At 37.1% G+C, this 25,744-nt stretch overlaps 6 protein-coding genes across 10 annotated transcripts; 3 read left to right on the plus strand and 3 right to left on the minus strand.

Moving 5' to 3' along the window:
• Positions 1-271: 271 nt before the first annotated feature.
• Positions 272-1,946, minus strand: LOC147562978 (ubiquitin-ribosomal protein eS31 fusion protein-like). The gene has a single exon (XM_086633183.1). The coding sequence runs from the start codon at positions 905-907 to the stop codon at positions 437-439; it is 471 nt and encodes a 156-aa protein (XP_086489309.1). The 5' UTR covers positions 908-1,946; the 3' UTR covers positions 272-436.
• LOC147562979 (Phox (PX) domain-containing protein) lies at positions 1,924-7,248 on the minus strand. The gene is made up of 5 exons (XM_086633148.1): positions 5,069-7,248; positions 3,529-4,518; positions 3,089-3,314; positions 2,826-2,968; positions 1,924-2,464 (listed from the first exon to the last, which is right to left on the minus strand). Exons 1-5 carry the CDS (start codon positions 6,575-6,577, stop codon positions 2,150-2,152), a joined length of 3,183 nt encoding a protein of 1,060 aa, XP_086489274.1. The 5' UTR covers positions 6,578-7,248; the 3' UTR covers positions 1,924-2,149.
• Positions 7,249-7,886: 638 nt separating this feature from the next.
• Positions 7,887-10,462, plus strand: LOC147562980 (uncharacterized). 2 transcript variants are annotated; one of them, XM_086633262.1, is made up of 6 exons: positions 7,932-8,018; positions 8,242-8,673; positions 8,710-9,305; positions 9,668-9,772; positions 9,861-9,908; positions 10,114-10,462. In XM_086633262.1, the coding sequence occupies exons 3-6, from the start codon at positions 9,015-9,017 to the stop codon at positions 10,354-10,356; spliced, it is 687 nt and encodes a 228-aa protein (XP_086489388.1). In that variant the 5' UTR covers positions 7,932-8,018; positions 8,242-8,673; positions 8,710-9,014; the 3' UTR covers positions 10,357-10,462. The 2 variants fall into 2 exon arrangements, with proteins under 2 accessions (XP_086489379.1, XP_086489388.1); XM_086633253.1 differs by lacking the exon at positions 8,242-8,673 and having other exon boundaries at positions 7,887-8,018; positions 9,028-9,305.
• A 565-nt stretch (positions 10,463-11,027) lies between these two features.
• LOC147562981 (putative polygalacturonase At1g80170) lies at positions 11,028-14,091 on the plus strand. Its single transcript, XM_086633207.1, has 9 exons — positions 11,028-11,785; positions 11,875-12,003; positions 12,157-12,327; positions 12,426-12,446; positions 12,548-12,755; positions 12,882-12,963; positions 13,079-13,187; positions 13,284-13,400; positions 13,575-14,091. The coding sequence occupies exons 1-9, from the start codon at positions 11,540-11,542 to the stop codon at positions 13,881-13,883; spliced, it is 1,392 nt and encodes a 463-aa protein (XP_086489333.1). The 5' UTR covers positions 11,028-11,539; the 3' UTR covers positions 13,884-14,091.
• Positions 14,092-14,293: 202 nt separating this feature from the next.
• LOC147562982 (shaggy-related protein kinase epsilon-like) lies at positions 14,294-18,545 on the minus strand. Of its 4 annotated transcripts, none has more exons than XM_086633215.1 (14): positions 18,348-18,545; positions 18,152-18,262; positions 17,104-17,291; positions 16,885-16,977; positions 16,604-16,663; positions 16,195-16,467; positions 15,996-16,070; positions 15,859-15,915; positions 15,551-15,691; positions 15,385-15,435; positions 15,188-15,283; positions 14,980-15,063; positions 14,696-14,798; positions 14,294-14,596 (listed from the first exon to the last, which is right to left on the minus strand). In XM_086633215.1, the coding sequence occupies exons 3-14, from the start codon at positions 17,215-17,217 to the stop codon at positions 14,514-14,516; spliced, it is 1,230 nt and encodes a 409-aa protein (XP_086489341.1). In that variant the 5' UTR covers positions 17,218-17,291; positions 18,152-18,262; positions 18,348-18,545; the 3' UTR covers positions 14,294-14,513. The 4 variants fall into 4 exon arrangements, with proteins under 4 accessions (XP_086489341.1, XP_086489348.1, XP_086489356.1 ...); XM_086633222.1 differs by having other exon boundaries at positions 18,377-18,542; XM_086633230.1 differs by having other exon boundaries at positions 18,381-18,523.
• A 2,786-nt stretch (positions 18,546-21,331) lies between these two features.
• LOC147562983 (polygalacturonase At1g48100-like) lies at positions 21,332-25,481 on the plus strand. The gene is made up of 7 exons (XM_086633195.1): positions 21,332-21,912; positions 22,512-22,643; positions 23,403-23,633; positions 23,757-23,801; positions 23,911-24,118; positions 24,542-24,732; positions 24,951-25,481. The coding sequence occupies exons 1-7, from the start codon at positions 21,619-21,621 to the stop codon at positions 25,341-25,343; spliced, it is 1,494 nt and encodes a 497-aa protein (XP_086489321.1). The 5' UTR covers positions 21,332-21,618; the 3' UTR covers positions 25,344-25,481.
• Positions 25,482-25,744: the final 263 nt, after the last annotated feature.

The raw sequence follows: 25,744 nt of genomic DNA on the forward strand, positions 1-25,744 counted from the left end.
CTAACCTACTTAACCAAATAATTCCTTAACATTTCTAGAATCCAAGTCCAATACGCATCTAAAAAGCTAAATGGTCAATATAAGCATGAAGTTTTAATTCAACATTCACAAGCAACTAAGTAACACAAGTGTTTCAATCATTTTATCAAACACTTCATGTGCATCTCGAAAAAATCATGCATATAACCTGTTTGATAAAAATGCCAAACTACCCTAATCAAAATTTAAAATAATAACCTCAACCACGATAATTAACTATGCTAATCCAAAATTAACAAACAAGGGTATTAATAAACCTCCATAGTCAAATACAAAAACCTTAAATCATAATCCCAAAATTTTTCAAATAACACAAGTCATTAAACCATAAATCAAAACAAGTTTCATAATCCAACTACTAAGAGAAAGAAATTAAAGAAGAAGATTAATTCATTAATTAATCTCCACCAGCTTTCTGATAAACATAGGTTAAACCACACTTACCACAATAATGACGATCAAAATGATTAGCCATGAAAGTACCAGCTCCACATTCTTGATTAGGGCATTCTTTCCTCAACCTTTGAACTTTTCCAGAATCATCAACTTTGTAAAACTGTAAAACAGCAAGCTTTACTTTCTTATGCTTGTGTTTGATCTTCTTTGGCTTTGTGTAAGTCTTCTTCTTCCTCTTTTTCGCTCCTCCACGAAGACGAAGCACCAAATGAAGAGTTGATTCTTTCTGGATGTTGTAATCAGCTAGGGTTCGTCCATCTTCCAGTTGTTTCCCGGCGAAGATCAATCGTTGTTGATCTGGTGGGATTCCTTCCTTGTCTTGGATCTTGGCTTTGACATTGTCGATCGTATCTGAGGATTCAACCTCTAGGGTTATGGTTTTCCCAGTTAGGGTTTTCACGAAGATCTGCATCGTTGCAGAAGCTCACCGCCAATATTACCTGATAAGCCGAGCGAAGAAGGAATATGAGCTTTTTATATGCGAGTCTTAGGGTATTTTCTAGGGTTTACCTTCTTCGCGGATCAGGGCTCCAATTGAACGTCAATTTTGGGCCTTTGTTTCTGAAATTACAAGGCGGGCTTCGACGACCTGAAACCCATGGTCCTAACTGTAAGATATAAACACTCATTGTGATTACAAAATCGTCCCCAAATTTTATTGGGATTCTATTTTGACCCCCTAAAAATGATATGTTTCCATATTGCCCCTAGTTTAATTTTTCCGTCCGTCAATTTTAACTGTTGTTTTCTTTTTTTACCCCTCCCTACCCTTCGTCACTTTCTTTTTGCCTGTCGCTGGTGGTCGGCCAGTTCCCGACTAGCGACCACCATTGGAATTTTTTTCCTTCTTCTCCTCGTTCCACCACCACCACCACCACCGTGCAACACCATCAACACCTCTCTCTATCTCTCTTCTTCTTTTTCTCCTATCTTCTCTCTTCTTCTTCTGTCAACATCTCTCTCTCAACAGTCTTCTCTCCCTTTTTTCTCGTTCGAGGGTTTCACCAAAACATCCTAACACATGAAATATTTTTTTTTATGAATGTTGTTTTGCTAACAACACATTCCAAACAATAACATTTGCATTTTGTTAAGAAAAAGTGAAAAACGTCATTAGAATTGAAAATATGTTGAGAGTGTCCCATAAGGGTCAGGAATATTTTCTACCGAGCTATTTGCTCATCTCTAACAATGATGTCACTCTACCCGACTTGTAGGCTGACCGCTGAAGAACCTCCAACATATGTTAGCCTGCTCATCTTCCAACATAAGTTAGCCTGCTAGGATGAGCGAGTATAAACAAAGAGCCAACCAACCAGTTGAACTGAGTGTAATTGTTGGCATATGAGCCATGTGAAGTTAGAATTACATCAATCATAAAAAAATTGAAAGTTTCCCAACAAGTTGATTAACTACTAACACTGCTTATAGATTTTGATGAATTCTTCATTCTGATAAGATTTTGATAACATATCTTATTCTTGAATTCAATCAAAAAGAATAACAAATGAAGTTACAAACTCGCATCTAATCGATGAAGAGCAATCCTTATACTTATACAACACAATGCCACATGAAACAAATAAAATCACAATTTTGAGGTTTTCATCCTTCACAAATACTACACATTGTAGGAGAAATTTTACATGGATGGTCATAGAGAAGTACTAGGTAAAGAACCCATTAGAATTACAGGACTGCTCTTTCTAGATCCCCACATTTTATCTGCCTTTCCTCTGGAGAACAAACTAGAAAAAAATCCCGTTGATGTTTCTGATTGAAGCCTCTTTGCCGAGACCTCCAAAGCCTCGTCCAATTGGGCGCTGGTGCTGCTCTCTAGTTTCTCTGAGTGTACTTTGAAGTTTTTTATTCCAACAGACGGTGCACCACAAAGACAGCCATTTAGCTTTTTGAAGCAAGTTTTGTGAAAAACAGCTTCACAAGAAGCACATTTATCTACTTCAGATTCCTGTTCAAACATTTATCAGACAGAAGTCCAAATCAATGATCAATTGAGGATTCTGGGTAAATCGGAGTGCAAAGTTTTAACCGGAACCTGGGTGAACTAGGGTTTGTGTCGTCTAAATGGGGCGAGGCCGTGAGGAAGAGAAAGGAACCATGTATGCTCTCGGATTTAATCTTTTTTGCCGATACCAAACACATCGGAACTCTATTACTCAGTGGGATCAGACCTAGATCTTGGTGAATCATGTGAGTTCTGGGTTTACACGGGGTTAGAATGTCCAAAAGCCTGAAGTAGAATATCTCGTGCCCGTAACATTTTCAACCTAGACGGAGGCACCAAGTAAGATTTACAGAAAAATGCTTACCTGAAATGGGAAAATGAGTGAAGATGTGTCTTCACAGGCACGCCGAGCACCACAAGGAACACCAACATCGCAACAAACAAGGCACTGTTGAGTAATGTGCGCGAGAATTTTCTCTGACACAGTCTCTAACATGACCGGAAGTACTGAAATAAGAGTACAAATAATAGAAGAAACCATTACACATCTAGGAATTAAAAGCATATCTGAATGGCACGAGAAAACTACATTAACTTACAAATATATATTCAAATACAAAATATTACCTGCAAAAGCACCTTTCGACAGATCAACGAGATCACGGAGCGCAAAGAAATCATTGCTCTCAAGGAGATGTCTACGAGAACCCATTCCTCTGTTGATGGACCTCCGAAATGGGCAGCGAAGATATGGAAGCATAGCTCCTAATTTCTTCCTGATACCCATGACATGGAGTAGGGTCGGGACCCTTGAGAAAAGAATAGGATTAACTGCACTCACACAAAGCATGGGCTGCATGGGCAAGGAACTTGTAAGGAAGGATGCTATAACCACAATCCCGAAATAAGGATAATCTAAGACCTAACAGTTAATTTATATCCAATCGATCTCTCAAGATCAAACAATCAACATGGATCCATATGGCGAAATAAGCTTGACACTGTTAATTACAATGTGCTATATTCATACATTAAAAGTTAAAAATAGTGTAATATCTGTAAGTTACCTGGTCATAAATGGACTCCAAATATGATTTAGCCATATGAGAAACTGGGTATTTGGTGAAATCCCACAGATGTAAGACTCTTGCCGGCAAGACAGCAGAGTCATTTGTATGGCATGAAGCACAATACAACTGACCGGTATATTCACAAAGTCGAGGTTTGCCCCACCCTAGAGTGTGAACAAATTCTCCCATCAGGGTTTTTGCAGAGTTGAGTTGTTGGTGGCATTCTGCACACGTGTGATGTTGTGATTCTAACAATTGCTTGATAGACTTCGGGGGCTGGATTCTCACAAAAAGCGAAATGGTTTTTCCTAAACTGGGAAAATCCTCTGTGCTTGTACCTTGAGAAAACTCTGAACTTGATTGAGGCACCTGAGTATTTACCATGGAGGAATTATCTTTTTGAGGGGATAAGAAACTAATGAGAGTTTGCATACTATAATGAGAACCGGAATGCAGAATCGATCTTAAACACTCTTGAATTAGAGAACTTCTCTCACTAACAACACCAGGAGAAACATTTCCAAAAATCTTTCTAGATTCTTGTTCAACACGTGACCATGGAGAAGGAAGACGTGAACCGTGATTGGCAAACAATCTTTTCAATTGACGATAGAGAGTATAGAAATCACGATATCTTCGGTCAACCTCCCATTGATCCATGCCACTCCAAACTTTAACTCTGTATACCGTGTACTCCTTTACGCCTACAATCCTTTCTCCAAGTGATACATCTCCCTTTACTTGCTTTGCTCCCACTACTTCAACACCATCAATTCTAAGTGGCTGGTTAATTACTGAGTATGTATCATCAGTACCAGAAGTAGAAGCAGTAGAGCTGCCGTCCCTGAAAGGCTGAGGCACCTGAAAAGAAGATGATCTATTCCCCTGAGAGAATCTAGCTCCATGGGACTCTCTTGAGTCAAGTAAAATCTCCTCCATGTCAAGAACAAACTCATCATAGGATTCATTTGATCCAGGGTTTTCCACCTGCATCGTAAAGTCAGTTAATAGATTAAAAGCATAAGCATCTCAAGAAAAATAAATAGAATTACAGTAAGTCACTGAGCACTTGGCGTTTGAACAGACGAGAGTTACAACCTGCATCGATAGCAGACCATTGGACCATAAGAGTCAGTCTCACTACATGGAGAGCAATCACAGGCAAAAACCTACATGAACAAAAGCTTCCCATGTACCCTAGTTACTTTCCTCAGGAAAAGCCTATGTAACCTGGACACTGTACAAGGGGTGAGGAAAAACACGTCTCTACACATACTCTTGCCGTAATTATAACGTCATCACAGAAAGAATTTTAGTCCGCTGAGATCTAAAACATCTATTTATCTCTTTTTCTTGGAACTAAGATCATTTATCTCTTAATTATGCTTATTTGATAACATTTCAACATAACGATATGATAAGCAAGTCAAGTCGTCAACTGATCAACGAAAACAACAAACCAAGAATCCACAGACACTAGGATCAAAACCAGTACGTAACAAGGGGAAAAAATGCAATTGTAGGAGTGCTAACTGACCTCACTTGGTATTAGAGGGCTGGGGTACAGTTTCAGCGACAAGGGAGATTCTTTTTCTGTTCTCTCTACGCCAATATCGTGATCATCCTGAGGTAACAAAGGCAGCAAATTTGGTTTATGATCTTCAACAGTTCTATTACCTCGAGGCTCTTCATTGGAGGTGGAAAGTCTTATATCAGAAAGAGGATCCAATTGAAATGCTGCCACGCCCAAGGAACGGTTATCTGAAATCCCACTTTCACCAATCCCCGTGACTCCCACATCAGATAAACATTGAAGATCTCTTTCTGCTGCCCCATCCAGGACGTTTAGATTCACATTTAACAGGGTATTCTGTGTGAGTTTATCCTTCTTTATTATAACATTCCCAATAGAATTGCTTTCTCGATCCTCTACCAATTCATCAGTACCATGGGTGTGACAGTTGTCTTTCATATTCATAAGTTTTCTTTCGTTTCCTATGGGTCCTTTCTGCTGCTCTATAGGCTTATCCCACAATGTCAAAGATAACCCATCTTCCCCAGTTTCGTTTATAAAGTCGTTCCAGTCTTCTGAACCAAATGCCACAGTTGAGTTCATAAGCAATGGATTTCCATTATCTGTTTTGGTTACTCGAGAATGTTGTAACTTTTGCCTTTGGTACAAATCAACCCTCTGTTCATCATCAGTACCAGAGCCAAACATTGAGTCCTCATCATCGGAATGTTCATATTTGGATGAGCTTCCTTCTATCACTCTCCTACTTTCCCTACAGTCAGATAAATCATTCGATATTAAGCCTGATTGATCGAAGAAACCCGAATAATTCTGAGCTTTTTCAGTGGGATTCTCTTCAAGCAAGGCCACTTTCAGTGGTGAATCACTTGATCCCAGTGAAGGATGGGACTGAGCCCGAAAGTTTAAAATGTCATTCTCCTCATCTTCTGCGCCAATTACATCTAAAGAAGAATTACCATTTTCAAAAGTTCGACAAAACCCTAGTTCAGTATAACCTATAGATGACATCAAACCTTCATCAGTATCCTCAGAATACAAAATCTTACTAGATGAAGCATTCACATTCGAACTTTCACGAGAGTACTTTTCATTCTTAACCTCCGAAATCGTCAAATTTCCATTGCTGGGTGAAGACTTGGAACAAGTTTTGTTTTTCGATGGTACACTATCTTCTTCCACATGAACTCCATTAGCTATCAAATTTTTCCCTAACCTAACCCCAGAACCATAAGTTTCCAAAAGACGATCATCATCTAATCTCAAGTTCTTAAAAGAGCCTAAATCAGAATCTAGAAAATCATTACAAGTTCCTAAAGAACTACATATACTTGCTGTACCCATGAATGAATTGGCACTACAGTATTTCTCAAACTCTGATTCACCATATGATGAGTACTCAGATGAAGCAGGTGAATCAACATCATCTTCCAACATCTCATCTTCTTCAAACAATGAAAATTCTTCCAATGGATCTGGAGAGGTAACGTCAGGGAAAACCTCTCCATTATTCATTTGATTCTTAACAAGATCAAATCTTTATTCTCGAATCATAAACTCAATAGAGATACTTAAAAGTGATCCAATCATAAACTCAATAGAGATGCTTAAAAGTGATATCATACACTATCATCCAACATACTTCACAACAACCCAAACCCTAAAATTATGAAAATCAGAACGAACTGTACTCAAGGGTTTTATTCTGAAATTTGACTCAGCGTGAGATCAAAACTTAAATTTCAGATTGTTACTTCTATTGTTTCTAATTTCCCGCTTTCCTTGAATTCCAGATTAAAAATTGGAGAGGAAGATGAAATTTGCAGCAGAATTCAAAAGGAAGAGAAAAAGGGGTAACTTGAAACTCACCTTAGAAGCCGATCTTGAGAGATGACGGGAGATAGATTTTAGAGAGAGAAAGTAGAGAGAGAGAGAGTAAACCAGATAATATGGTCGTATGTATAGGGACCTCACTTTTTGTAGAGGGACACCCTTGCTTTCGATGTCCCTATAACAGCATGTATAGGGACATCTCTAACATAACCCTTCATTTTTATTTCCTCCAACTACACTCTTGTACTCATTTAACCGAAACCTTCCCCATCTCTTCTCCCCTCTCCCTTCCCTTTTATCTTATTCATTATCTTCCTTCATTTTATCTCTTTTTCCTTTATGGTGATAACAAATAAACGTCTATTATCAACCACTACATCTTATAAAACAATAAAAATATCATTCGCTAAAAGACAAAATTGTTAAGGGCTCGCGACCATATAGCGATGAGGGACATAAACTGACTTTGGCAGAGAGATGCGTATGTGATGGACTTGTAAAATGGTATTAAAGGGAAAAAAGGATTGATGTGCCTAGGGAGTTGCTACTCCTATACACTAATGACAAACTAGGGTCCCTATACAAGCCATCTAAATTCCCAAGGGCCGCCCAACTTTGTTGTTCACAAATCACAACTAGAGGTAGGAATATATCCTGCCGCCCCGAAAAGGGACAGTGGGTACCCGTGACCCGACCTCTATATCAGGGCCTGATGCTCGCTAAGGGGCATTACCACCTTAGCCCGTACTATATTTTCTGTCCGTCAAAATAAACAGGCACCGACGGGCATTGGAGGACGAAGAGATTACTAACCCCGCCAGTTTGCCGGCCCTAATGGTCATCACAGTCAGTTGGCCCTACCTGCCAGTCCTGAGTCTTTTTCTGCCCGCGGGGTGCCCTCGATTCCCACCTCTATTCACAGCCTAATGGGTGCCATCAGAAATAGGACCCGGATATTATATAACCCGATAAGCTTACCCGGTCCATATCTATCTCTAATCAGTTTCATTTAAATTTCATTATCTATAAATGATCCAAGAAAGGTCTTGGAAAAGTAAAAGGCTCAAATTTGAGAAGAAGAAGAAGAAGCTTCCTTCGTCTTCAAGCGAAAAGCTCGAAGAAGGTAATCTATCTCCAACATCATCGATTCTATTCTAGGGTTTTTCTTTTCTTTCGGCAATTCTATCAATTTCCTTCTTTATCTAAATCTTTCACTCTGTCTGTTTTCTGGTTTTCATTTCAATGATTTCTATGCATGTTTGATTTAATGGAATTATTGTCTGATTAATTAGGGTTTATCCGTTCATCTTCTTACATGGAACTCAAATTTTGTTTCTTTTTTATAGAATTTGTAGGCGGCGGACTTATCAAAGCTGGAAAATTTGGTTCCTTTTTTGAGTTTTGATCTCTAATACTAGTGTTTTTCTTATTTTTTGAAGTCCAAATTAGTACTACTTCTTTTGGTGATATTTATTTGTTTTCTAGAAATTTCTTCACTACTTTCCTAATTTTTATGTACTTTGAATTCATCAATTTGATTGAAAAAAATGAACTTTTTAAGTCTTTGATCTTATAAGAATCTAATTGTGATTTTGAGCTCTGATCTTTATTTTTTTGTTGGAAAATGAAATCATCTATCTTTAGTAAATTTAGGGTACTCTAGAATGTCCAGGTCTTCTCCCACTCGCGCCTAATTGGTTTTGAGTTGGACAACCAGAAACTTAACATGGTATTAGAGCTAGGTCCACACATAGTAGGCTTAACGGCATCAGAGCTAGGTCCACACATAATAGGCTTAACGGCATCAGAGCTAGGCCCGCGCGTAATAGGCTTAACGCCCACGCGTGTTCTACTTTACCCGATTAGGCTCAAAAAGCCCCACATATAAGGGGTCGTGGAAGAATAGTCTCACATGGGAAAATGGTGATACAGTCATGAAGAATATAATGTCCATGTCCTCTAAATTGCCAATACTGGTTATGAGTTTGATGACCAAAAACCTAATACTTGATTGGAACTCTAAATTATCTAGCTCTTTTTAGTAGTAATTTGAAGGTACAAAGTCTGTGGTTGGGTTATTGAATGAGAGTTCTTCTTTTATGCATGTAAATAATTCTATATGTTTATATCAGGGGGTGAAAATATGGGATCTGAAGGAGTCCCGGCTATAAAAATTAATGTAACAGGATTCAAGAAATTTAATGGAGTACCCAAGAATCCAACCGAGACAATCGTTAATAACCTGAAAGAATTTGTTAAAAGTAGAGGATTGCCTAATGGGGTTACTCTTGGGAGCTGCATTGTTCTTGAAACTGCAGGAGAAGGAGCACTTCCGACGCTTTACAAGGTCCTGGAATCGGGTATCTCTGAACCACTCATGGATTCCTCACCCAACGAACAAGTTATATGGGTTAGTTTTTCTTTATCAATTCCATTATGTTATACTGCAAAGTACTTCGAGAGTCAACAAGACATCAATATTAAATTTTGAAATGTGGGTCTAACGAGGATTTGGATCGTATACACCAACCTCACCCCAAGCACAATACTTAAAATTTCGACAAAAGAACCTTCAATACCATCTTTGAAGTTTGAACTACAAACGACATAGTTCTTCACGAAATTATGCGAGGGTTCTGTCATTCGTTCTGAATGGAATAGTCTTAAGTCTACTTCGATTCTTTAAGAATTACTGAACTTTAATTGAATATGCTTTCTCGACCCGTATTGTCAACATATAAATTTTGCTTCTCCTTTTTTCTTCTGCGTTAGGTTCATTTTGGAGTCAACAATGCCTTAAAGAGGTTTGCCATTGAACAACAGGGAGTAAATGAAGCAACTTTCTGTTGCCCCGATGAACTCGCCTGGCAGCCTAATGTAAGCTCTCTTTGTGTTCCCTAGAGTAAAATACGTTGAATTTGTACGTGTCTGAATCGAGATTATTAACCCTTTTAATTTTTTTCAGAAACTTCCAATTTTTCCCGAGGATGGCGAAATTTCTAAAACCAGGAAGGTAATTTTATATATGCTGTTAGTTCTCTTTATCGGTATTTCTTGACAATAAAAGCAGCTTTATCAGTTCTAACCTTATAATTAAAAATTGTGTTTCGCTTTACCAACTAGTATCATTTTGTATTCAATAATCTTACTATGACAAGTTCATGTAAATGATGCTAACTTGTTTTTGGGTGTGCTTTTTTACAATTTTGTGGTTGAAGACTTCTTGCTCCGTAGATGAAATCGTTGAACTCCTGAGGAAGAAGGGATTTGATGTCGGAATCTCAAATGACGCGGGAAGATTCGTCTGCAACTATGTTTATTACCATTCGCTTCGATTTGCTGAGGAGAAAGGTCACAAATCTCTGTTTGTTCATGTCCCTCTCTTTTCAACAATTGATGAAGACACCCAGATGCAATTTGCTGCTTTCCTGTTGGAGGCCTTAGCAGCTTCAAACTGTTGAGAGTTACATTCTGAAGCTTTCATGGTCATCAGTCATTTAGGGTCTCTTTTAAAACAGGGGCTTGTACTGTTGAACAAATATGATAATAAAGCATAGTTTGATCCTAGCGTGGAACTTGTGTAATCTCTCTCTCCCTCCTCCCCCTAAGCCATCGTCGTCAATTGACGAGCACAAACTTAGTATCACAGCTAGACTCACCCGTGATAGGCCCAACGACTGTGTGTCTTTCACGTCACCGAAAAGAAAAGAAATGTGTTAGGTTAAACAAAGTCACACGTGAGCGAGAGCGTGTGAAAATATTCCCACATGTCCTGCAATAATAAAAAAAAAAATATAATATTTAGGCTATCTTCATTAATGGTAAAGTAGATAAATAAGTTACCCCTAGCCCAATAAATCGATTTGCTAACCATGATGGTTTGGATAAACCAACTGTAAGGGAGAAATCTGGCGGGAAATTGAGAGTCAAAATTGCGGGAAAATTCCGTAAGAAGGAATTCTGTTGGGTGGTAATGATTTCTTTACTTTCTTACACTTGAAAGTTCAAAGGCATTGAAAATGTGATGGCTCTTTTTGATGTCTAACTTAAACCCATTTTTACACTCTTTCATTTCACTTCTTGACCTATTCATATTTTTATCTTCCTCATCCAATTTCAACTAATAGGATTTGAATTGATCATTTATTTACCATTTATGTTACCCCGAAAAAGTAAGTTCTAATCGACCCTTTCTATTTCGAACAATGAAATATACCACTTCTATCGAACCCGCTACATGTTCACTCTGAATTTCAGACGTATTTCAATCTGTATTCTGAATTGCAGACGTATCGTGGAAGCTAAAAGTTGCATGTGTTCGGGCTTTTTACATGATGACGATATTGCCCTTTCCTTCGTATGATAGTTGTAAAATATGTATTAAGAATGGTATGGATATATCATATATATAGTGATGAAGTTTTAACTTCAAAGAGGCAAGAGTAAAGCAAAGCAATCCACAGAGAAACAGAGCTTCCCTTTTACTTAAAGCCTAAAGAATAATCCCACATTCATCCACTTTAAAGCCAAGCCACTTATTGTCAAAAACAATTAATATAAATCAAAACCCATTTCTTCTCTTGCTTCTTAATCTTCTTCCTACCTGCAAAAATAGAAGAATCAATTACGTCTCATTAAAACAAAATGAAGAAAGTTTCATCACTGATCTCATTTCTTGTTCTTCTGGTTTTTATACCTCATTCTAGTGCCGACGATAGGTTTTTTGAAGATAGGTTCATGCCAGGAGAGTTCGAAGAGTTCAGTTTAGTAGCAGATGGAATTCAACAAGTTTTCGATTCACCAACTTGGATAAATAAACATAAAGGCAAAGTTCTTGTCAGTGTCGATAGGTTTGGTGCTATCGGTGACGGAGTTTCTGATGATACCCAGGTGACAAACCCGTTTCAATATTCAATTTTGTAGCTCTTATCGATATGAATGATCTGCTTATATTACCCATTTTTTTCTGTACGATAAAGGCCTTCGTAAAAGCATGGAATAAAGCTTGTTCTACACCGGAATCAGTATTTCTGGTTCCTAAAGGACGACGTTATCTTGTTAAGCAAACAAAGTTCGAAGGGCCTTGTGTCGATAAGTTAGTTATTCAGGTAACGATATACATATGTATATATATGTGTATATGTGTATATATATATATATATGTGTATATATATATATATACATAGAAGATTATTGAATATGAACCGTTTTATCGGTTTGTTGGTTTATGTTGGTTAAGATTTATTTCATACTTGGTACAGATAAACGGAACGATAGTAGCACCCGATGAACCTAGTGATTGGGATCTAAAGAGCTCAAGTCAGTGGCTTCAGTTCTCTAACCTAAAAAGAGTAACTTTTCAAGGTGGCGGGTTTATTGATGGTTCAGGAAGCAAATGGTGGGCTTCTTCATGCAAAAAGAACAAAGATAATGTAAATTCACCAATCTGATTAAGACTAAGAATTCTCTAATGAACTTTCTAGTTTCAAAACGTAAAACTGATTTTCTTTGTTTTTCGATTCTTCCACAGCCTTGTAGAGCTGCGCCAACAGTAAGTATCTTTGCCCTAAGACTGATAAGTTATTTTCGCTCTAAGAACTCATTAAAGATTTATAGAAAATAGTGAAACTAAACAAGAGATAATTTATGTAGGCAATAATGATTGACTCAAGTTCCATGGTAGAGTTGAAAGATCTTACAATCAAGAACAGCCCACAGATGCATTTCGTAATCTATCGCTCTAATGTTGTCCGGGTTTCTGATATCCAAATTTCGGCTCCATATGATAGTCCAAATACTGATGGAATCCATATTGCTGAATCGACAAATGTTGTTCTTAAAAACTGCAAAATAGGAACAGGTATGAGTCAATTATAGTTAACATCTTCGCTTCTCAACGATTTGCTATTACTGATTTACATCCCAAATTGAGTACTAACTTCTCTTATTCTTACCGTCTTTTACTAACGAATTTTCAACTTCGAAGGGGACGATTGTGTCTCAATCGTCAACGCTAGTTCAGTCATCAAAATGAAGAACATTTACTGTGGACCAGGTCATGGAATCAGGTAAATTTACTTCAAGTCATCAATCGTCTGAACTCGGAAGCAGGAATTGCTCCGATAGAATTTTCTGGTTTTCGAGTTCTATTTCTTTTACTTACTGGGTTTATGTCAATATTAGCATCGGAAGCCTTGGGAAGGACAACAGTACAGGAATAGTCAGTCAAGTGGTCTTAGATACAGCATTTCTAAAGGAGACTACAAATGGCCTCAGAATTAAGACCTGGCAGGTATATCTTTTTCCACTTTTAACAACAAAAACTCACCTAAACTACTAATTTATAGTAATCGGAGAACAAGTTTTACATACCGTTTTCTCCAAATAGGGTGGTTCTGGGTTTGTTCGATCTGTTCGTTTTGAGAATGTCAGGATGGAGGAAGTTGAAAACCCCATTATCATCGACCAGTTCTACTGCGACTCCCCAAAAACTTGCCAGAACCAGGTACAATCTCCAAATTTCGAGCTTCTGTGATAAACTAGTGACCTGAAAATGAAATCAGTAGATACTAATAACATTTGATCAACTCAAAATATTACCTTCAACTTGTTTTAGATTTGATTGTTTGATATCGAACTGACACTAAAAAGCTTCTTCTGTTTTTCATTTTTACGTCAGACATCAGCCGTGAAAGTTAGCCAGGTCATCTATCGAAATGTTACAGGCACGACAAAGAGTTCAGAAGCCATTAAATTTGCTTGCAGTGATTCAGTTCCATGTAGTACCATTATTCTCGGCAATGTCAATCTTGAGAGCAAAGAAGGAACAGCTAAGACTTATTGCAATTCTGCCATGGGATTTGATTATGGAGCTGTTCATCCCTCTGTCGATTGCTTACTTTCCGAAAAAGATTCTCACTCTAAGCAGACTATAATCTCTAGGCTTGAAAAATCTAGCAGTTTTGATGATCTCCACTCTGAGCTCTAGCTAAAATTTTAACGGGTGTATTCGAATAAATGGTTTTCCGCAGATAGTTGGCCTAGACGAGAGTTAGCATCTACTGAGGGTAAGCTCAGGTTCGAAGTTCATGTTCGACAAAAATTATAATATGGATATTGGACGACTATGATATAAAGCTCTGTAAAACATAAATATACATTTTAGCGATATTGATACCAATACTTTCCATACAAAATGCTAAGAATATAGTCACCTCATAACGACATAACCATCAAAATCGATTTTCAACTATAATTTTTTTTTCTACATTAATAGTTTAATATGTAATTTAGTTAAGTTGGGTATTATCACAATGGATATCTATACGGGAAATAAAATTACAGGGTTCAATATGAAAATAACATAGCAAACAGAAGACGACGTGAACGAAACAACAATTTCAGGTCTGAGAATAGATATTCTTTATTACAATGACAAAGAGTTGCTTCTATTTGATAGCAGTTCCCAAGTACATACAAACAAAACCAACATTTTTCATGATTCGGACAGTTAGGGTAAAATACCGGTACATATTATATAAGAAATGAGGATCGGGAGTCTGTTAGACTAAACACAACACTTAGTACATTTGCACACTTCGACATGTTATGTTATGATCTACAAACCAAGCAAGGGGCACTGCTTCCGGGCATGTTCTGGGATCAGTTTTGCAAGAAGCTCTGGAGTCGCTCCTTTCAGCTCTGCAAAAATGAGATCGACGTGTATGGATTCAAAAGATAGAAAATGAGAAAGAAACTTAGACAAGAAGTTAGCCAAAGTACGGAGAAAAGAGGCGGAACCTTGTGGTTTAAAGTTGAAAAGAGGCGGCAAAGAGCGACCATTAGGTAGACGAGTGTTAGCATCGCGAAGTTCATCAAAAAATGGGTGAATACATGCCTCTAACTGCATTAAACACATACATCAAGTTATAATAAGATTTAACAACAAGAATGAAGAAAAATGGGCATACCAGAATGACAACTAACAACTGCAGGAAAAAAAAAACTTTGAAGCAAAAAGTCTTCTCAACTATTAATTGTTCGAATTGACTCGAACGTAAGAGTAAATAATACAAAACACTCACAGCAGTGCATCGGAGATTTGGAGAGTACTGCAGGAGTCTCGAGACAAGGTCTACTGCTTCTGAAGGCATACGTTTGTGGAATAACTGATCGTTTTTAGAAGAAATACGATAGATGAATAAGTAATTAACAAATAAAAACCAAGAACGCAAAAAATCGAAAGAAACCAAAACATTGGCAGGGGTTGAACCAAAATGGTAGGTTCCTCACTTTGTGCCATGGATGAGCCTTGATTTGTGGGAACTTGAACTCTGTATAATTTGGGTTCATGCATTTAATCTCTTCCCGTGTAGGCGTCCCAAGTACCTGCAAAATGAAGGAATTAAGTAGAGATACTGAAGTTTGCCAATAAAAATACAGCACTCCTGAAATTGAATTTTCTCATTATCACTTTGAGGAAATTTTACCTTGATTATTTCGACCAGTTGGTCAACTCCACTCTCTCCTGGAAAGAGAGGCTAGCAGAATTTGACATGGATACCAAAATAAAGGAAAGTAAATATCAATATTCATACTTCACTACATATGTCAGTTTATAGCAAATAAAAGGGTACATTCCGTGCTGATAAAAACCTGTCCAAGAAGCAACTCAGCGAGCACACAACCCACAGACCAAATGTCAATCGCAGTTGTGTATTCAGTAGCACCAAATATTAGCTCAGGTGCTCGGTAGTAACGAGAGCAAATATATGATATGTTTGGCTCGCCTTTGACCTGTTATTATGCGAGGAAGAAACTTATGGCCACTTGATAAACCAAATTATCAATGCGAAAAGAATTATGAAATAGAGAAGACAATTGGGATCGCTTCCTGATTATTGTCGAATCAGGAAAGCGAAATTGAAGTTAAGGTTGACCTATATCCTCCAATCAAGACTTACCAGCACTTTTGCACTGCCAAAATCACATAATTTGAGTTGGTGACTGTGTGGATTAACCTGAAAGTATAAACAAAATAAATAACCAAAAGCAAGAGAAGTTTCACTTTCAAGCATAAAACCTAAGTACTGATACGAACCAGTAGATTCTGTGGTTTAATGTCCCTGTGGCAAACTCCAACACCCCCATGTATATAGGCCAGTGCTCTACAAATCTGAAAGGAGTCACCAAGATCTCGATTATTTCTTCACGGAAATAAGTAAATACTCATATGCATCCACGCCCGAAACAATAATAATATTCGATGTAATACAGTTGCCGGTTAAGGTTCTTCAAACCTGGTAGGTATAAAGTTTCACATAAATTATAGGCATTCGCTGATTGGCCCTGCTGTAATGCTTTGCTACACGATATAGAGTCTCAGGTACATACTCGAGTACCAAATTGAGATAGAGCTCTTCCTTGGCCGTAGTTGAGAAAAAACAATGTTTGAGTGAGACTACATTAGGGTGATCGAAAAGGCGCATTGTTTGCAACTCACGATTCTTATATCTCTTATCCTGCAAAACTTTCTTAATAGCTACAGTTTCACCTGTCTCTAGGCATTTTGCCTGCAAAATAAAAGTCGAAGTTGAGCACTCAAAATATAACTGTATATGCATTCTGTGAGTACCTTCAAAATGTAAAGATTAACTAATTACACTGGAAACTTACAAAGCTTACGAGTCTACACTAAGAAATAATAACCTGAAATACAATCCCAAAGGAACCCTGACCGACAACGCGTTCTGCCATGTAACTTATAGTCTGAAGCAAAAAAAAAGGCAAGGAAATATCAGTGGCCAAGTTGGAAACATGGAAATCAACCTCTACTATCATGATGAAGTACAAATTTCAAATATATATTTACATGGATAACTTAGGTTGAGCAACTTCATCAATAATTTGTAAAGCGAACTAAAATGCTTGCGTGTTTCATTTAAAGTTGAATAATCATCTACACATAAGCAAATCATATTATTTAATACCTGTTTGGCTTTCCCATTTCTACCACCTATTGTTGTTACAATAATATGACCTGTTTCAGTTCCATTTCCATCAACTACTGTTGCTTCCATTTCCTAACACAAAAGAAAAAACACTGTCAAACAAAAGTAGAACACGAATATTTTGACAGTTGACAACAAAAATACGTCCATAAAATGACATCATTTTCTATAATAGTAGAAACGATCAAGTTGTCTAACCTTTTCGTCTCTGATCTTCATCTCATTTATTTCTTCCGGAAGTTTATCAACAGACATTTTATCGCCACCGGATTTCTCAACTGTTGGAAGGGGAGCCACACCAAAGGAAGCCATGTAAAAGAATATTAGCCACAGCTATCTGTTTGCAAGTACTCAGAAGATCCACAAGGAAATAAACAATCTTCAACCTGAAAACGCAAAATGCAAAAACGGGTTATACACATATTCCACAATCATAACATTGCTTACATACTTTTAGTTCCAAGAGAGTAAATGAAAAGATACCTAATATGTTTTTGGCACGCGGGAAAGGAATGCCATTACTAGGAATATCATCCCCGGAATATGATTCCTGGTAATCGCAATACCTAACTATATTGTTTGGTTTGGTCATTAATTTTGCTAGTAAATTATTCAAGTGAAGATCCCAAGGGGAAGGGAAATAGCAAACCTACCCACTCCCCCAAGGCTTAGAATTCCCTCTAGAGGAGGAGCATCCTTCCCATAGAAATGTGATTCCTAATGCATTCTCGTGCGCCAAACACCATTACATTACGGCATAGGTTTCTTGGTACTCACATTCCATTGTCCGGAGAGTGTTTACACAATATCTATTAAAAAAAACTTACATCTTCTTTCTCGTATCACATTTTTTCGAAATTGTCATAATACATATACAAACTAGTCATCCGCCCTACTCCTTTTTTTCCTCAACTTAGATGACCTATTAGGGTCCTACACTCCTACCTATGATCATCAACTGTTTGTATTAGTCACACCAAGATGAAACATTCAGAATCTATGTTTTTTTAAAACATAAAATTTCTGTTTAGGCAGAATAATAAGGACCAGTTGTTGATCATGATAAATACCCAGGTTTTGATTCACTAAAAATTCAAAGTTTCACTAGAAATACTTAGATTTTGAGCTACTTAATAACAGGAAATGAAAGAAAAACTTAAGAAGAATCAAAAAAGAAAAAACAAACATAACAATTAGTGCACGAAGAAGACAAGAAAAGAGAGAAATTTTTTGAAGAAGGGTGTACCTGGAACTGTAAATTTTTATCTCAACAAATTTGCTTCCCAAATCAAGAGATTTAGAGAGAGAGAAGGGGGAGACCAGTTTCAGCTCGGAGATGTTTTTACCAAATTTTTGACTGGAAAAAGGGAAAGAAAGAAGAAAATATATTAAATTGAGTTGAGGAAATGGTTTGACGTCCGTATAGTGTGTGCTGTACTTACATTATTAAAATAAAGATTAAAAAACCAACCAACCAACGTCTCCTTTCCTGACTTTGACGATACAGAGAGAGAGAGAAAGAACAGCACAGTCTGTGTATAGTCTTCTTTCCGGAATTTCAGGCTCTGGTCTTTCTGATCAATTACTCAGGCAACCCATCATTTCTCACTCATCCTCCAAACCCCCCCCCCCCCCCCCCCCCACCCTTTTTTATTTGGGCCCAAGTTGGGTCTGATAGGCCCATGTTCGGCCCAAGTTGAGTCCATGAGGGCCGAGACTGACCATGTATGGATGGAGCCCAGACTCGTCCAATTTGCTTTTGACTTTGAGTCGAACGCTCCCAATGATCACCATAACATTTTTTACTTGATCCATAGACAACCCAACAAATGAGCCGCCCCCATCAGGACCGGAGCTAAACTCTATTTAACTTAACAAATTACAAACCTTACACTCTCGGGGACCCATAGCCAAATCAAGGGTGCCTATAGATCTCCCTGTACGAAGTGAAAAAACGCTCTGAGGTACCTACTAACGAAGGAAAATTTTATATGCAATCACTAGTTTTGTTATATACCTTACATCTAAAGTAATTATTGTTGAAGTCAAAGTGGATGTGAAGGTAGAAATGGTAAGTGTATATGACATTCCTTATAGCCAATTTAAAAATTCAGTATGGGTTAGAATCATAGGCACCATAGTAAGAAGCCAGAGCCCAGCCAAACTCTAGCAAGTAAGCTACATTTAAGTTGGGCTTACTCATTTTTGAGTGCCTATAAATATCACCCTTCTCCCCTCTTGGCAGTTGGCACGGGCTATATTAGCAGAACAAGTCACATGCACAGAGCAGTACAGCACAGTTTATAACTACATACAATTTACCGGTGAGAAATTTATAGAATTATTATGGGACCCCCTCATTAATAACTCTGCAATTTTTACCGAGTTGTCCTAGATCAATGAATTGGTCTTGTCTAATACTCCTGCTCTATATTCAGGGTTTCAAACTTCTAATTTTATGGTGACACCATATATTGTTGTTATTATTGGTGCGGTTGTTTGTTTCACACGCATGTGGTACCGAAAGGAACGTGATTTTTTTATTTTATGTAAAATTTTGTACATAAAGTACATAGAATAATTTCTTTCAACAAAAAAAAAAGTACATAAAATAATTGTTTTGAATAATGTTAGTGTCCAATACAACAAGGAGATCACAAACATCTTCTTTTTGTAAAGTCGTACATTAGTTACAACTGGGCATGTTCTAAGCAACCTCAAACCTTCGTCTAGGGGAGGGAGCTACAATTCTAAGGATGTACTTTTCATTAGAGAATATGTAGTATATGGAGATAGCTCGTTATATTCAGCATACGTGTGGTTGGTAACTCATCGGGATTGGATTAGTTCTTGTTTGCACGATAAATTCAATCACATACTTCATACTACTTTTTTTTTTTTTTTTTTGATGAAATCATACTTCATACTACTTGGGTCCCAATTCTCAAAATGCTTCCTTTAATTATCAACATGGTAAAAATGGTGAATAGATGAAAGAATGAAGTTCACATGCGGTTGAGGAATCAAAGTTCACGGGAATTTGAAGACATATACAAGGCCCATAAATGTCATACTCAACCCTCCCCTATCGGATTCCAATCCTCTTTTTTTTTCTATTTTTTGAAAATTGACTACGATATACGATTAGTCATTACATTGACATTGTTACATCAAAGATGTGATAAGCACGAAACTGTCGAATTCAAACTCTTACAAAATTTGAGCCTATAGCCCAACTAAACTATAGTCTAAAGCCCAACAACATTATTTATACCTTTTTTTTTTGTTGAAAAACATTATTTATACCTTAATAACCCAAGTTCAATATACCATGAAAACCACCTTTTCTTTTTGAGAATCGAACGACCTCTAGGATTTTAGAGTTTATGTCAACACATTGGACCAATTGGGCAACCAATTGTTGACGATTCCAAGCCTCATTAGTACAACTCTTTCTTTTGTTGATTATTAACTTAAGCTCAAACTCATTTCAATCCAACAATAGAGACTTTTTCTCGGAAGCCTATTTTCAGCGTTCTGATTTTCATTGTTTTTTAGTTGCACAAGAAAATTACAGAAATAAAAATATTTTTTTAAATGAACAATGTAGAAAACTAGAAATATGTCAACAGTTGGTAGCCCAAGTGGTTCTAAGGTGTTGACATAAACTCCAGAAATCCCTGGAGGTCCCAGGTTCGGATCCTAGAGAAGGTGGAATCTTTGGTTATTTGAATTGAGATTATTAAATAAGATAGTGTAGTTGGGCTTTAGGCCATTATCTAGTTGGGCTATAGGTCAGGTTATGTTTGAGTAGGCTATAGGCCAGGCCATGTTAGAGTTTGAGTAGGCGGGTAATAAGCTTATCACATCTTTGATGTATTCAATGTCACGACAATGTAATAAAAAATAAAATAAAAAACTAAAAATATAAGATTGTTATTTTGCGAGACAATTAAATAAATAAATTACATTTGTAAAAAATTGTTACCAACATGCAACATGTAAGTTCTGATTTTATAAAATTTGATCTTAAAGACAAACTAGAAAACAAACACCCGTGAATGTGAAGAGAGATAAACTTAAACTTTGCATGTGACAATCTCTTCCCCTTCTTCACATGTTCTTATTTACCATATTATAAGCACCAAAATGATTACAACTTCTTAAATAAGCTAGTAAAAATAACATTTGGAGTTTAATCATTGAAAGAATACAACAAAAAAACTTTTTAATTACTTCATTCGGTAACGTTAGAGAGAAATACAGTGTATCATCAGTAAAATTGTAAAATATTAGTGGTTAAATATTGTGTCCCATATTTCATTTGTTTATTTCTGGAACAACATGTTCGGGCTTTGACAACTATTTTGAATGTGACATTTCGTATCTGTAGTCATAAATTAAGTCGGTATGATTGAAGATAGAAGAAGGTCAAAGAAATGTCAGTGGTATGGACGTAGAAAAACCAAAAACCAGAAGAAAAATAGATAACAGAAGAAGCAAAAAGACTAAGAGGTGGTGGAAAATGAAAGAAACATTATCTAACCATAGGTTATGTGGGTGGGAAATGAGGGTTCATGAGTTTCTGTGTTGTCTATTTAAACCCTAACATTCCTTCTAAAACTGACTCACTCCCACACTCATTTTCTCTACTCTTCACACACACAAACACAAACACTCTCTCCCTCTCTCTATATCTACTAATAATTCAAGATGATGAGAGAAGTTGGTCCGAAACGTCTCACATTATTCATTACTCTTCTAACAATACTCATTGTTTGGTCATCAACGACATTTGAATCTTGCACCGCTAGACGAGTAGGAAAACACTGGAGAAAAAGCAGAACTACCACCACCACCACTTCTCTATCCTCAGCTCTGAATAAGAAACAATATAAGGGTGGTAATCACAAACATAGCAGTAAAGGAAGCAATTGTGGTAAGTCTGTCATTTTTAACGTGATAGATTTCGGTGCTAAAGGTGATGGAGACACCGATGACACTAAGGTACGAAAAAAAATACCCATCTTTATTCTCAAAGACAATTCAGAATCTAAACAGACGGACACTGATTTTTTTTATTTAAAAGATTCATGCATATATAAAGATGAAAATTTGCAAATAACCGACACGAAACGGACGTGACATGTTGATAACTGCACTAAATATCAAGATAAAAACTAGAAACCAGCTACGATGAACAACTCTAAATACGTAGTTGTAATAGAAAGAATCACTATCGAAAGTACTGTAGCCTCCGGAGAGGCTGAGTGGCAATTTGAACAAAAATTAGGGAGTAATCAGGAAGAAAAGAGAAAAGTAAATGGCCTTTTAGTCATTGAGTGACCTAGAGGTACCGACGAAACAACTAGAGGAAATGTTGTATGGTAAACGACTGGTTGATGCAACTCATGAATGAGGTTGAAGGTCCCACTTTATGGCATACTTTCAGCTAACAGTTAATATGGTTAAGATTCCCAACAAATAATTGTATGCAGTTTTAGCACAATATAGAACCAGACACACAGTATCTGACTTACTTCATCTGTCTGTCGCAAGCTTTTCTTTCCTTTCTTAACTTTTTGATGTGATTCGGTGCACTGCAGGCATTCGAGTCAGCGTGGGCAGCTGCATGTAAGGTGAAAGCATCAACGGTCTTGGTTCCATCTGATTTTGTATTTCTTGTAGGACCCATTTCATTCTCTGGCCCATATTGCCAACCCGAAATTGTATTTCAGGTAAACTTTAACAAAAAACATCACTATAAATCCTTATAACAGTCATTTAACAAAAACTGATATTTACAACCAGTGAACAATAATGGTTCTCAACTTTGCTGAAATAAAAGTATATTATTTCTATTCAGGGGCGGCCCAGGCTCAAAGCAGCCCCAACATACTTTAAGGCCTCTTCTTTGGAGTTTTATAGGCTAGTCCTGTTTAAATAGATAGAACTGTAGCTAGATTATTGACAAAATTCAAGCTATAGCTTAGTAGTTAAGTACTTGGTTTATGTGATGATGGTCAAGTATTTGATGTTTATTTTTTGCTTATACCTAGAAAGGCCCCTATTCTTAATTTGTTGTGAGCCGCAAAATTGTTTGGGCCCGCCTGTTTCTATTGTAAGGGTAATTTATAAACACTAGTAATCTAGCATACATGAAAGATACTTCGTACTAAAAGGAGTCCATTACTGAGTCCCATGATAATTGATAAGGTTTTAAGAGGTAAGAGTCCATTCATGGTTGGAAAAACATCTTAAATTCTTAATCCAAAGTGATGAGTTATTACCATGTGATTAAGAGTATAAGGACCTCATTTAACCCGAATAAAAATAATATATATATCTGTATAATGTATGTGGTTATAAGGTTCAATCTCACAGCCCAAAGTCAGTACTTGGATCCTTAACTATTAGTCATATAATTCATAAAGAATGATATATGTTTTATGTAGAAGGCTTATAAGTTACTAAGGTTTAGCAACTCATTACTGCAGTTAGATGGAACTATTATAGCTCCTACAAGTTGGAAAGCTTGGGGTTCGGGATTATTTCAATGGATTCTGTTCACAAAGCTAATTGGAATTAAAGTTCAAGGAACAGGTGTCCTTGATGGCCGAGGCTCACTCTGGTGGCAGTATTCGACATTAGATGAACAAATTGACGATGAGTCAAAATTTGTTGTTCCAGTAACTAACACTACTGTTGATAACAATTCGCAACCTGAGGTGAAAACATAGTCTAATTTACTAAACAACGTCTCTAGCCTGTGTAAACATACGAGGTTTTCAAAAACATATATGAGGTTTTGTTTACTAATTGAGTTTTCTCTGCAATCACTATGGTTGTAGGTAAGGAGTAATCTCAAGTGGAAAATGCCAAGCATCAAACCAACAGTAAGAATAGTTTCTTGATCTACTTTCATGACATTAAATAATAATGACAGAAGAATTGGTGAAATTTTGCAATGAGATGTGAAAGTTACCTATGATCTTCTTGTTGCAGGCTTTGAGATTTTATGGGAGTTTTAATGCAACTGTTTCTGGTATAACGATCCGGAACAGCCCACAGTGCCACCTCAAATTTGATAACTGCGTTGGAGTCGAGGTCTTTAACATGAGTGTCTCGTCCCCTGGAGATAGTCTCAACACGGACGGGATCCACCTGCAGAACTCCAGAGGCGTCGTCATCCACAAGACAAACATTGCATGTGGTAAATTCAGTAAATACAGAACGGGCAGCTTTATAACTATCTATGTACATTTAGGGTTCTATGCACTCGATATAAACGAAAAGAATCCATTTTTGAAAATTCTCATGCCACGAGAGTGATGAGTCCATGACCTGTTGTAGATGCAGAGATGGTTACAATTTATATACCTAAACCTAATCTTAGGCTTAATAATTCAAAAAAACTCTGAAAATGGTAACAGAGTAGTCTCGCTATCCCCGAATCTCGCATATTTGATGCACCTACTATATTATTATTTGGAGCAGACCAAGTAGCATAATTTGTCGTAGTTGTTATCCTGCTGCTAGAAAACACGGACGAGTTACAAGTCTCGAAATATATTTTGAGTGAGAATCAACTAGCATTTCATGCCGTACTCAACAGATTTGTAATGGTATTGTGTAGGTGATGACTGTGTATCTGTACAAACTGGATGCTCGAATGTTCACATTGAGCATGTGAACTGTGGGCCGGGCCATGGAATCAGCATTGGTGGGTTAGGAAAGGACAATACTAAAGCTTGTGTCAAAAACATCACTGTCAAAAACATCATTATGCAGAATACCACAAATGGTGTCAGAATCAAAACATGGCAGGTAATCTTACAATTTCTGGATTCACATGCACTTGGTGTTCAAATATCCCATATCAATTGATGATTCGGAAACATACTGGTTACTTCACTGATGAGATCAGTCGGCTTTAAGCAAGCAACAAAGAAAACCCAAGTTATAGTTGGGAAGGAACCAAAGTTGGTGTTGTAATTTTAACGAAATATAGAAACCGTTAAACGAATAAAATGCTTTCTGTGCAGGGTGGATCAGGCTCTGTGCGAGGTGTGAAGTTCTCAAATATTCAAGTATATGAAGTTGAATTTCCTATTGTGATTGACCAATTCTATTGTGACAAGAGAATATGCAAGAACCAAACTTCTGCTGTGGCTCTATCAGGAATAACATATGAGAAGATAAGAGGGACATACACGATCAAACCTGTGCACTTTGCGTGTAGCGATAGCTTACCATGCGAGGATGTAACTCTGACAAGCATAAAACTTAAACCTCTGCAAGAGGGATATCACTTGTACAACCCTTTCTGTTGGCAGACCTTTGGGGAACTAAACAGTCCTTCCTACCCTCCAATCGACTGTCTGCAAATTGGCAAACCTTCGAGTAGACAGATTCAGTCGGATCATGACTATTGCTAAACCTAGTGTTGGCTATCATTGTATATTTATAAGTGTGTGGTGATTGTATCACTGTATTGATATGTGTGGTTGTGATTATACCGACCCCTTATGTTGCAGTATAGCTTACTGAGTACTATATAAATAAATATTTGTGCCTGTGTGTGAGCGTCTGTGTCTGTGTGTTGTTTGGGACATAGCAGTTCTTCATTAGTATAATTTCATTTTATCGCTTAAATGACTAAAAATCCTATGCTCAACTGCACCTTCTGAGTTACTTCGTAAATTCTAGACACCAAAAACAACTCTAATAATGCACACACTAGATTACCAACCAGAAATAGTGAACCAATTATTTCAACTTTCAAGCATAAAAGATATTGAGAAAACTAAAAAAAATAGACCATTGAATATTACTGAAT

The sequence above is a fragment of the Eschscholzia californica genome, unplaced genomic scaffold, assembly GCF_041429995.1.
Source record: "Eschscholzia californica isolate CP2 unplaced genomic scaffold, dmEscCali1.0.p SCAF_1, whole genome shotgun sequence".
In the NCBI taxonomy this organism is placed as follows: domain Eukaryota; kingdom Viridiplantae; phylum Streptophyta; class Magnoliopsida; order Ranunculales; family Papaveraceae; genus Eschscholzia; species Eschscholzia californica.

Excerpts from the sequence above, each read along its gene's own strand:
- LOC147562983 (XM_086633195.1), top strand. The coding sequence starts at position 21,619 with ATGATGAGAGAAGTTGGTCCGAAACGTCTCACATTATTCATTACTCTT. Across the intron at positions 21,913-22,511 it reads GAGACACCGATGACACTAAG|GCATTCGAGTCAGCGTGGGC; the intron begins GTACGAAAAAAA and ends GGTGCACTGCAG. Across the intron at positions 24,119-24,541 it reads CAAGACAAACATTGCATGTG|GTGATGACTGTGTATCTGTA; the intron begins GTAAATTCAGTA and ends GGTATTGTGTAG.
- LOC147562981 (XM_086633207.1), top strand. The coding sequence starts at position 11,540 with ATGAAGAAAGTTTCATCACTGATCTCATTTCTTGTTCTTCTGGTTTTT. Across the intron at positions 12,328-12,425 it reads GCAAAAAGAACAAAGATAAT|CCTTGTAGAGCTGCGCCAAC; the intron begins GTAAATTCACCA and ends ATTCTTCCACAG. Across the intron at positions 13,188-13,283 it reads TCAGAATTAAGACCTGGCAG|GGTGGTTCTGGGTTTGTTCG; the intron begins GTATATCTTTTT and ends TTCTCCAAATAG.
- LOC147562982 (XM_086633215.1), bottom strand. The coding sequence starts at position 17,217 with ATGGCTTCCTTTGGTGTGGCTCCCCTTCCAACAGTTGAGAAATCCGGT. Across the intron at positions 15,064-15,187 it reads AGGCTCATCCATGGCACAAA|TTATTCCACAAACGTATGCC; the intron begins GTGAGGAACCTA and ends AAAAACGATCAG. Across the intron at positions 14,799-14,979 it reads CAAATCTCCGATGCACTGCT|TTAGAGGCATGTATTCACCC; the intron begins GTGAGTGTTTTG and ends TGTTTAATGCAG.
- LOC147562978 (XM_086633183.1), bottom strand. The coding sequence starts at position 907 with ATGCAGATCTTCGTGAAAACCCTAACTGGGAAAACCATAACCCTAGAG.
- LOC147562980 (XM_086633253.1), top strand. The coding sequence starts at position 7,925 with ATGATCCAAGAAAGGTCTTGGAAAAGTAAAAGGCTCAAATTTGAGAAG. Across the intron at positions 8,019-9,027 it reads AAGCGAAAAGCTCGAAGAAG|GGGGTGAAAATATGGGATCT; the intron begins GTAATCTATCTC and ends TGTTTATATCAG. Across the intron at positions 9,773-9,860 it reads AACTCGCCTGGCAGCCTAAT|AAACTTCCAATTTTTCCCGA; the intron begins GTAAGCTCTCTT and ends AATTTTTTTCAG.
- LOC147562979 (XM_086633148.1), bottom strand. The coding sequence starts at position 6,577 with ATGAATAATGGAGAGGTTTTCCCTGACGTTACCTCTCCAGATCCATTG. Across the intron at positions 4,519-5,068 it reads GCCCTCTAATACCAAGTGAG|GTGGAAAACCCTGGATCAAA; the intron begins GTCAGTTAGCAC and ends TTTACGATGCAG. Across the intron at positions 3,315-3,528 it reads TGGAGTCCATTTATGACCAG|CCCATGCTTTGTGTGAGTGC; the intron begins GTAACTTACAGA and ends TTGCCCATGCAG.